This window comes from Esox lucius, chromosome 19 (genome assembly GCF_011004845.1).
Source record: "Esox lucius isolate fEsoLuc1 chromosome 19, fEsoLuc1.pri, whole genome shotgun sequence".
NCBI lineage: Eukaryota > Metazoa > Chordata > Actinopteri > Esociformes > Esocidae > Esox > Esox lucius.
Genome location: NC_047587.1, coordinates 29,994,909 through 30,005,927, shown reverse-complemented (window position 1 = coordinate 30,005,927; position 11,019 = coordinate 29,994,909). Strand labels below are relative to the sequence as shown.

General features: G+C 51.1%; 1 protein-coding gene across 1 annotated transcript in view; it reads right to left on the bottom strand.

Annotated features, from left to right (window-relative positions):
• Positions 1-11,019, bottom strand: part of lrp5 (low density lipoprotein receptor-related protein 5) — a 43,741-nt gene continuing 32,722 nt past the window's right edge. The window contains exons 9-24 of the mRNA XM_013139019.3: positions 9,823-10,039; positions 9,337-9,626; positions 9,005-9,231; positions 8,288-8,472; positions 7,739-8,062; positions 6,970-7,166; positions 6,579-6,793; positions 4,619-4,809; positions 3,694-3,903; positions 3,382-3,507; positions 3,053-3,289; positions 2,816-2,926; positions 2,371-2,613; positions 2,138-2,280; positions 1,934-2,031; positions 1-1,797 (exon numbers count right to left, since the gene is read on the bottom strand). Of these exons, the coding sequence (XP_012994473.2) occupies positions 1,536-1,797; positions 1,934-2,031; positions 2,138-2,280; positions 2,371-2,613; positions 2,816-2,926; positions 3,053-3,289; positions 3,382-3,507; positions 3,694-3,903; positions 4,619-4,809; positions 6,579-6,793; positions 6,970-7,166; positions 7,739-8,062; positions 8,288-8,472; positions 9,005-9,231; positions 9,337-9,626; positions 9,823-10,039 (3,276 nt within the window). The 3' untranslated portion in view covers positions 1-1,535. The remainder of the gene's footprint in view (positions 1,798-1,933; positions 2,032-2,137; positions 2,281-2,370; positions 2,614-2,815; positions 2,927-3,052; positions 3,290-3,381; positions 3,508-3,693; positions 3,904-4,618; positions 4,810-6,578; positions 6,794-6,969; positions 7,167-7,738; positions 8,063-8,287; positions 8,473-9,004; positions 9,232-9,336; positions 9,627-9,822; positions 10,040-11,019) is intronic.

Sequence of the window (11,019 nt, the reverse complement as noted above, 5' to 3'; positions counted from 1 at the left end):
AAAATAGAACCTTTATTATATAAAAAATGCTTTTGATACAAAAATGGTCACAAGTGTAAAGTACACAAGGCATTTAGACACAAAACACAAAAGGTTTAGGTGAGCATCTACAGTATATACTGGCACAATGAAGTACAGCTGGAGATGCCTGTGTCCAGTAAGGACATGGCTTCAAATGGGCAGGGCAGCGGGTTGTGTGGTAAAGGTCTGAGGAACCCAAAGACATTCTACAGGAGAAGCAAGAGGTGTTCAACCAACAAGATGGAAGACTGATGCTTTTGATCACTGTGTTACAATTAAACATTATTTCATTTAATGTTATGTCAGCACCACTGTTAATTGCTTGTACATAAAAATATCAAAATGGCCAAGAGGAACCTCGGAAAGAAGCATGAAGAGAATGTGTGAATTCAAAACATTCCCCTCTACATGTTCCATAGTCATTTTACATTCACTGTTCACATTTCATAACTGGTTGTATAGTTCATTTTTAGTTTAAGTGCTCAATTTGGCAACATTGACAGCTTGCATACCTACCAAAGATATACAATAATGAAGCCTTGATTTTGTAGGGGCATGAAATTTACCACTTCGATGAAATATATTGAAAATGATTAAGTGTGGGTAGTGAGGGTTTCACTACAGTTTAATCATCCTGTTTTTCAAACATTAATTAAAGATGACAGAATAGCTTTCTTACTGAAAACTACAAAGCAATTTGTCTCATTTGTCATTTTAGATTGATGAGTTTGTCCAGACTCCTTCACAACACTTTACATAATTTCACATATCAACATGTTTACACATTTCTACACGAAAAACTAAAACAATTGTAATAATGCTATACGAATAATTAAAACAGTAAAATAATCTTCATAATCTATTGTCAGTCTTAATATGCAAATTATTTTCTTGGGTGCATTCTTTTTTAAGTGTTTTCATAATTCAGAGTAAAGTATGTACAGTAGCAGCAAACAGACTTTTGGTAAACTATAAACCAAACAAACATATGCTCGGGACCATTTTAAATTCACAAAGAAAATTAATAAGAACATCTCATGGCTGTTATGAAAAACTCATTATTTACTTAATTACAAATATATACATTTTTCTTTTTTTCGCAAAAAAATATTTTGGTATTTGTAATGATAATGTAGCTGAACACATTACCAGTGCAACATTTGTGAATTAAGAATTTCCACAAACCAATATCGGTGACAGAACTTTCTTAAAAATCTCACTGTCTTTGAGGAAGGTTCTATAGTACTTTGCTGAAAGAACAAAGAAATGTCAAAGGAATGGAGTAAAAATTAAAGTAGTCTCTAATTAGAGGGATACTCCATCTGAAACGAGGGCGGGAAACATGACAAAACGAAAATCCAATCCACACTGTACAACAACTTCTCACTTGATCTGGTCCTATCTCATCCCCGTCCCCACTTTAATCCATGGCAATCAGCGGAAATGAATAAAATATAATTATCTCATTTGTTCATATTTAAAACTATTTACAGACATGGCTATTTCCCCGGGTGTCATGAGGAGTCAGTGCAAGGTGAGGGGGGCGGGGGACAGAGGTGGAAGTAACTGCGCTCCGTGGAAGGAGAAGGCGGGCAGCTCTCCTCGGCTGACAGGTACTGGCTCCGGGGGGTAGGAGGCGGAGGGTAGGGGTCCGAGTCGGAGTTTAGGTCCATGTAGTATTTGTTGCTCTTCCAGCGACTGGTGGTGTAGTCGCTGTCGCAGACGTCGGTGCTGCAGGGGGTGGTGGGGGGCGCCACGCCTCGCATCAGGTAAGGCCTTTAAGGAGCAGGCGGGGAGAGAGCACAAGACACCACGGTTTAACGTCACAACACCAAAGACAGACGCCAATTCAAATCAGGCGGCCCACGCCATGACAGTGGGGGAACGGATCTCGTGTGCCCTTTTCCCTCACCTGTACGACCTGGTGGTGGAGGGACTGTTGGAGGAGTAGAAGATCTCGGCGTTATACAGGGAACGGTCAGTGGCTGGAGACGGAGGCGGGTTGAGCATCTGTGAATGAGGAATCCAGACAAACAAGTGCCCGTTGAATTGCAGGTGGCATTGTGGAGATCGTACTTGTGTCTTAGAATAGTGCAAACAGGGGTTGGGCACCCACCTGGGGGTAGAAGGCGCCCTTGGTGCTGGAAGAGCTGCTGGAGGAGGCCCCCGTCACGTGGTTCCTGTCGTACAGCGGCGCTCCGCTGCTGCTGCTTCCCATCAGACTGACCGAACTCATCATAGACTTCCCGCACGAGATACCTGAGCAACGCAACACGGTCAGAACAACCACAGGTTTGGCAAGGTGAATTCTATCATGTCTCACGGTCCCGTGCCACACCACGCCTTTACCTGTGAAGGTCCCGTGCTGCGAGCTGCTCGGGGCGATGAAGTTGAGGGGCACGTGTGGCGTGCCGCTGATGTACTCGTGGGGGAAGGCTCCGTTGGGACCTTTGTAGCGGCGGCCCACGACCCGCTGGCACACGAAGTACATGCCTCCCATCACGAAGACGGACAGGATGATGCCGATGACTGGCCCGATGGTGCTGCCGTGAGACGACGAGTGGACGTCGTTTGACGAGGGGGTGAGGAATTCTACAACAGACGGGCGAAGACATTACGACATGTTTAACAGGCCGCTGCCAAGTCCGAGGAGCCCGCCAAATTCCACAATACAAACAGGCTGACTTCTTAGGAGAAAATGAAAGACAAAAAAAAAAAGCATACGCCCGTGAAGATTCTGCACGGACGAGGCAAACGTTTCACAACAGTGAGAGCGGGTTAAGTAAAAACGCACCGCAGAAGATCTCGTCCGAGTTGTCCGCACAGTCGTTGTACGAGTCACAGTGCTGTTTCTTCAGGATGCATTGGTTGTTGTTGCAGCGGAACTGGTTGGGCAGGCAGATGGCTGAGGGGGAAGACGGAAGAGTCCAAAGTTATAAAACCCGCCGTACTTTCTCATTACAATCAATACACACAAGGTCGCGCTTGTGCAATCAGCCGCCTAGAGTCTCGGAGTCGCACGGAAACCTACTGTCACAGTCCTGTTCGTCCGAGTTGTCGGCGCAGTCCGGCTCGCCGTTGCACCGCAGCTGCGCGTCCACACACTGGCCCTTGTCGCACTGAAACTGGAAAGCCGAACACACGGGGCAGTTCTCCTCGTCGCTGTTGTCGTCGCACTCGGCCAGGCCGTCGCATCGCCACGCCATGGGGATGCAGTCAATGTCCCCAGTGGCGCAGGTGAACTGCTCCGTGGAGCAGGTGGGCGGCTCTGAGGAGACGAGCGCAGGGTTAGACTCACCGCCGGCGCCTGGCGAGAGGACGCTGGCCAAGATTGACCGGGAGCGTCAGGCGATGCCCTACCTCCGCAGACTAGCAGGTTGGGCAGGAGGACCAGGTGCATGGGACAGGAGCAGCGCGGCGTCCCGTCTCCTTTGGCGATGCAGATGTGAGAGCAGCCTCCGTTGTCGCGGGAACAGGGATGCGATGCTGGTGGAGGGAAGAGGGGGAGGGAAAGAGACGGACAGTCAGCCTTTGAAATGGAAGTGCGACAACAGTGTTGACAGATGCCTGTTGTGCCGAGCACAACCGGGCATGAGGACACTGGTGTTTCCTAAATACGTGGCGCGAACGGTGGTGTTCGAGGTAGCTCCAGAGAGATTGTGGCAGCATTACCAAACTCGGTGTAGTCCATGTTTTCCACAGCGTGGATGCTGGTCAGGTAGGAGATGCGTCCCTGAATGCGGGTCCTCTTCTCGCCCGTCAGCTTGTCCACCCTCTCAATCATCTGCTGCTGTCTGTCGATCCAGTATAGGTGTTCGCCCAGCACCGTTAGACCCATGGGCTGCAGGATGTTAGAGTCCTGGAGAACGATTCGATTGGCTCCTAGGAGGGGGAAGAGGAACGACCTTGTCAGAAGGGTGATTTAAACCAAACTTGAACGTTTGAAAGATTCTGCCTGAGAAACGTTGTTGGATCCTTGGGCTTAGGGCCCGGCAACAGCCCCTTTAGCCCTTTAATAAAACAACTGGACACACCGTTACTCATACATTTGAAATGATTCCATTGATATCTCCGTCCAAACACGGTGCGTTCAAGTCAAGATACGCTCAGGTGTTTTGTATTACACTAGTCTTTGATGGTGGAGTAATGGCCAGGATAAATCAGTCTGGGTGCGGTCTTACTCCTATCCACCCCAGACTTCCAGGCCAGGCTGACAGATGCAGGGAGAAGGAAGCTAAACCTGTGCGTAACTGATAAATGTGAGCTCATCAGCAACCAGGTGGACATCAAACCTCTCTATCTCTGCGTCAGGACAAGACAGAAGAGGGTCAAAGACCATGGCTTGCAGCTGTCTGACAGTCAGAGATTAACCAGACAAGTCTAATGTCTGTGTTTGTGTGAGGGAGGGACCGAGATTATATTTGAATAGAGTCTGGGAGACATCCGCCCTGGCCTCACTAGTCTTTTCCTATGAGCGAACCTGGCTCCTCCTATTGACCACACTGTGTTTGCAGGGACATATCACGTGGGTGTTTTGGTGGCGTTTATGTATGCTGATGCCCTCGGTGGCCACTTGTCCGTTCCCCTTTCAACTTACCGGTGAGGTCACTGCTCTCAATGCGCTTCAAGTCAGCGTCAACCCAGAAGAGCTTTCCAAGTTTGTTGTCCAGGGCCAGGGCCACGGGCCGGATCAGGCCTGTGGTGAACAGAGACTCACGCTCCGTCCCGTCCAGAGACGCTCCCTCGATCTTAGCGGACCGATCCTGCATGGTGGTGAAGTACATGTACCTGCAGGGCAGACGGAGGTTAGACAACTGGAGCGGCCAAGACCGAAGCATGCAGCCAGACGCCGACCGCTCCTAGGCCTCCATTTCTGTGTCCTTCATTCCCAGCCCTGAACAGGATTGTGCCACGGCAGATATATCATCGCACTCCAACCTCATGGAAAACAGCCAGAGAGGGATGCTGATGGATGGGAGATAAATCATCCTGTGGTATGTGTTTGGATGGGTTGGAAGGGCAGGGTTCTCCTCCACCCTGTATTCTACTGAGCTGGGTGTAGACTAAAGCCTCTCCCTCAGTCTGAGCCTGGAGGACTAGAAGCTGCTCTCTGGCTGTGTGAAACCTCTATAAACCAGGTGGAATAGAGGCTGTTTTCTGTGTGAAACTTCTCTACAGACTTGGAGGTCTAGAGGCTCTCTGTCTGGCTGTGTGGGCTTTCCCCTCTGTTTGTTGTGTCTGATGCCAGCTTCTATCAGCTCTGATAAGAAACGAACGCTTGTTTGGACAGAGAAAACTTGAGGAAAAATGTTATTGCTGAAATGCTCATCTGTTAGTAATTTGGTTCTGCTTTTCAAGTTTGTTCTGCCTCAAGTCAAAGGGATTTAAAAAATATATCAGTCTGTGAGTGTAATCAGTTAAGGTATAACTGTAATAACAGAATGACTTGAGTAAATCTAGAAGCTCTCACAACTCAAGGGAAGGTGGGAGAATAAACAAATGAAACCTGACAGATGCTCCACCTGCTTGGAGCTTATGTACAGAGCTGGGCCAAAACAACTTCAGTGTTTACCCATTCCCTTCAATGCCCAGGAAGAGACAAACACAACTAAACAAAACTCAAGCAAATATGATGGAAAACTACAAGACCGTGTCAAATGCAAAATAATTGTCCAAGCTGGTTGCCATACGCTCTGTTCTGGCCATGCTGGTTGGGATTCTAAACAACACGTCTCATGTTGATTTATTTACTCCCTGACTCTGGGTCACCTCTACCATATCCGGGCCAAGCCACAAAGGACAGCCCCAAATAGAACCCAACATGGTGAGGGAGCCGCATGAACAATGGGCATCACAATTACAGTGCCGCCTGCCAAGGCCAGACCACGGCCTGACCGTACCGCTGCATCACCGGAGCGAGCGAGAGACGGAGAAAGGGGGAGAGAGGAGGAGGCGAGGGCAGCACCAACCAGCGTACACAACCATCTGTTTCGCATATGGCCTGACCCGATCTCAGCCTCGTACTTACTGGAGGACTGTGGTTCCATCCCTGCCCTATCGAAGGAAAATAAACGCTGCTCTGTTCGTGGAGCCTCCCATGTCAAATTGTCAACACCACATCACTAAACACCTGATCACCCACTAATTACCCTGCTGTTTGGAGGGGTGCCACACCCTGTCCCTAATCTGGACCCAGGCACACTCCACTCAGCCAATGGCTGGATTTAAATACAAGTGGCATCGCCGGCTCCCAAAAAAGAGCTATATTTCATAGGGGGACACAACTATTTTGGAAGCACAGTATATTTTCAAAAGCTTCCAAGGGAGCGAGTTCCCTCTGTCTTTCGTTCCCAAGCGCACCACACTCTGGTTGATTTGGAAACAGAGCCAGGCTGATTTGAAACAGAAAAACGCTGCCATTCCTAAACACAGTTTTCGAGTCAGTCAGCCACGAACACAGCGGAAAGAATTCAATCCGCCCTAAAATCCGCAACAGCGCGAAGACCCCACGTTTTTTTTTTTTTTTAGCTGCGTGACTCTCCCCCTCCCGTCCTCACCCGTGCTCGGCATTGACCACGATGGCGCGGGGTTTGTCATGCTCGTCCCTCAGTACTACGCCCACGCTGTCGCCGTCTAGCCGCTGGAGGTTGATGGTGTTGGTGGCCTCGCAGGTCCAGTAGACGGTGCGGCTGTAGGGGTCCAAGCTTAGGTCGTGGGGCTGCCGGTCCGGCATTTGTTGATGGGTGGAGGCGCTGGACACCACTACAGAGGACTAGAGCAGGATGAAGAACAGAGGGAGGTCCCGTAACTGTTAACGCCCTAACGACGCGGACACCGCCCCAAACCTGGAGAGTGACGGAGCATTGTGCAACAGACGCCACACACGTGACGATATTCCACACCCCTGAAACGTGTCGGTGAAAACTGGTAAACATCGCCACGTCTCACCTGTGTGCCGTCGTCCAGGGCCCTCCTGATGTTCTGCTTTCCGTCCACCCAGTAGACCAGGTGCTCCAGGGGGTCGTAGTTCACGGCCCGGACGTTGCGGATGACGTGGATGGGCAGGATGATGTCCGGGCTCTGCTCCCCCAGAACCATGCGGCTGATGGAGGCCTTCTGGCTGAACAGGAGGAAGCTGGAGGGGGCTGCAGGCAGGGGGAAGGGGGGGTTAGAGGCAGCCTGTCCAATCCAAACATACAAGCCCCCTGCCTCCCCGCCCCCTCCTGTCTCCTACCAACCATAAGTCAGGATGTTGTAATCATCCTACTAGAATGCAGCAATCAGTGATGCCTAGAGGCCAGGGAAGTATGCACCAGTGAGAGTGGAAAACAGAGTCATGTAGAAAGACACTAGGCCTTCATCCCCTGCCAAGACCAGAGGAATGCTCAGTCTGGGTAAGCACAGCGACCTTCTTTCTAACACGTGTGTCGAAATCAGGTCTCGGTGAGCGTCTGAGGTTTGCTCATGGCACGATTCAGACAGACATACGTCTGGGGTTTGGCCTGGCGAAAGGCTGCAGACAGCTCTGGGTTTGATTTATACCATAGGTCTACCTAGAGTAAAGACGCTAACAAAGAAACTGACTGAACTATGCACGCACAGAGGGCTACATTATATTACAGAAGGCCCACAGCGGTCTATTGTATGTTTCGCCGGCCAATAAAACACGGGCCGCTCAAAACGGCGCCGGGGTCGTCTCGGAGACCTGTCAACTCACAGCTGCAGTTTCTGCTGTTGGAGTCCAGGGTGTAGTGGGAGGCGCAGCGGCACTGGGCACCGGCGGGCGAAGCCAGGCACAGGTGGGCACAGTCGCCGTTGTTGTGGGAGCAGTCGTTGGCGCCGTCCTGGCGGGAGGAGTGGAAGACCAGGATGTCCATGACGTACTCCAGGTGGCCCTGGACCATGGTGCGATTCAGGCCAGAGCGCTTGTCGGCCCGCTCGATGCTGCGCAGGTTCCAGTCGGTCCAGTAGATGTAGTCACGGTACTGGGTCAGGCCGAAGGGGTGGGGCAGGTCGTCAGCCACAATCTCCCTCTGCAGACCTGGAGGAGGGGGGAGCATACCATATACGGACTGACGACGATCTGAACAGGATCAACAAATCACGTCATCGCGTGCGCTAACAATGATTTAACACTAGTTTTGGAGAACCTCAGTCGATTGTAATAAACACTAATACTTGGGTCAAGGCGAGAGAAATGAAAGACCAATCAGCTCGGTCATAAAGGGCTGGGCGACTGGAACGGAGATGTGGACCAAGGGTTTACCTTGCATGTTGGTGGACTCGATCATGCAGGTGTCCAAGTCCGTCCAGTACAGCCTCTGGTCGATGTAGTCGATGGTGAGGCCATTGGCCCGGCCCACTTTGTCCACCAGCGTCACGATGGTGCTGCCGTCCATGTGGGCCCGAGCGATCCGGGGTTTCCCTCCCCACTCGGTCCAGTACATGTAGCTGCGGGAAGACGGACACACAGCTGTTTTCAGCCGGGCAGACAGACCCCGTACTGTACACCCCGAAGACACTCGATGCCAGCCAAGAGTACGTCTGCATTCCTGCACTAATTCAATATGCACTGGTACGCTGGAAAAAGGCCACAGCTCTAACGACGGGGACAATCACTGTGGAGTAACTCAACCCGCTGATGTTTATGAGGAGGAGGGGTGAAGTGACACGGGGAAAAGAATGCGCCAGAAGCCACAGGCATGACTCCCGACAGCTTCAGGGCATGACTTCATTCTGCCGAGTGACACGTTGACGCCGCGGCATGTCGGAACACGCGTGTCCACCGACACCTCCTCGCGCGGAGGGAAAGCCGCAGCGCCACTGACGCAACCTCTCATTACCGCCTGAGAAACCCTGAGAAAGGAAGCGTGAAGGCGGGAGATTCACCCAGCCCTGCCTGGGCCTTCTGTTAATAACTGAGGTGTCGGGCCAACTACTATGAACCAAACTAATGCCAGTGAGACAGGACTGATCATCTTACCCGTTGGCTGGGTCCAGGGCGAGGGAGCGAGGGTTGTCCAGGTCCTTACACACCAAGACCTGCCGGTACTGTCCATCCAGCCGGGCCACCTCGATCCTGTTGGTACCGGTGTCGGCCCAGTACACGTTCCTGCCCATCCAGTCCACCGCCATGCCTTCAGGGTAGTCCAGGCCAAACTCAATGACGTGCTCCACAGAGCTGCCATTCATGAAGGCCCTGCTGATTGTCTGCAGGACAGAGAACAGGGTAGGGGATTGGAAAAAAAACACGTAAATAAACACACTGGAAAACAAATAACTAGAACAAAACAACAAAGATGGACACCTCCCAACCTTGGTGCTGACATCGGTCCAATAGATCCTGTTTTCGGAGACGTCAAAGTCCAGGGCAGAGGCCTCCTTGACGCCGGTGAGGGGGATGGCCACGTCGTTGGAGTTGGTTCCCAGGGAGATGGAGCGGATGTCCGCGCGGTTGGTGAACAGCAGGAAGGCCTCGGGCACTATGCACGTCCTGAGGTCACTGAGCAGCTCCAGGCCCATGGGGCAGGCGCACTGCAGACCCTGGGGCCGGTGGAAACACAGGTGGCTGCAGCCCCCGTTGTCCTCAGCACAGCCGTTGGTGCCTTTAGGACAGACCGACAGAGAGCCGTGGTCAGAGAGACGTGGTTCTGTTCACTCCCATGACCCATCCGTGAGTGGCGACGTATTCACTAACAATTCGCAAACAGTATTTAGTAGCACCACCAAGCTGCACCCATTTTCCCTGTCCTCACATCGAACACTTTAACCCACATCCCTTCCCGCCATTTCCCCATTTACCGAAGGTCTCTGTGACCCGGGCGGCCTTGAGGCCCATTAGGTCAGGCAGCTGGTCGATGATGATCTCCCGGATGGCGTTGGTCTTGTGGACCCTCTCGATGCTCCTGCGCTGCCAGTCGGTCCAGTAGATGTAGTCGCCCAGCAGCGTGAAGCCAAAGATGTGCGGCAGCTTGTCCTCCAGCAGGGTCATCCTGTCCGAGCCGTCCACGTTGATCACCTGGAGCAGGGACGTGATGAGCAACAGGAGTTCACCGTTAAGACGTGGGCATGACTCAAAGGCACAACGGCCGGAAATGTCACCTAACTGGAATCCGCGGCGGTCTGCCAAGTATGAGCAATGGAATGATTTGGCTTGAGGCTCTTGATGTGTGTTGCACGCACGTACGCAGACTGCCGGCTGCACCTCATAGATGCCGTCGGCATCCACTTAGGAGCTATGACATCTAGATTACCTGGGGCAAATTGAGAACGCAAACCGTTCAGAGGAAGCTTCCATATGCCGACTGCACTGCCAGTGGCACTGACATAATATTATTTAATTACAGTTGTTGAGAGTTCATCAAGTGCTCACTCATTTGAAGACTTTACTGCCGAGTGTTTTACAGGCAAATCAGGGATGTGTTTCAAACTAACAAAACTCAATACGTAACTAACAGTAAACAGACCGTTTATTTTCATAGCACCCTTAACACTGAAGCATGACTGTTAATCAAGGAACACCACCACTTCGTGGGAGAGAGCGCAAATAATGCTTTTTCACACAGTATATCACGTTCAAATGAATAAATGTGACAGTATAGGATTCCAGAATATTCCAGTCACAAGGGTTGCATTACGGAGAGGGAAGAAAATGAAGTAAAGTGATATAGGGAGTGGTGCCAAAGCCTCTCTGTCTGATGGGGAGAGAGAGAGAGCTGGATCTGCCTGGGTTCCTTCCTGGGAAGAGAACTGTGCTTATTTCTGAAAAGGCTGCAATTACACTCGGGACACAAATCCTAGCCTACCCAGGCATTACTATTACACAAAACAGCCTCTGAAAATAGAGCCATGTTTTTAATTTTAGCAGGCTGGTATACGCTGCAGGAAATATTTCCGTCCCATCGAAGAGATTCACAAGTGTGACATCTTACAGCAGACTGTCCAACATGACTGAATGAGAGCTTTCAACTCCAGGAGCGGCAGGTTTCCCAAAATAAG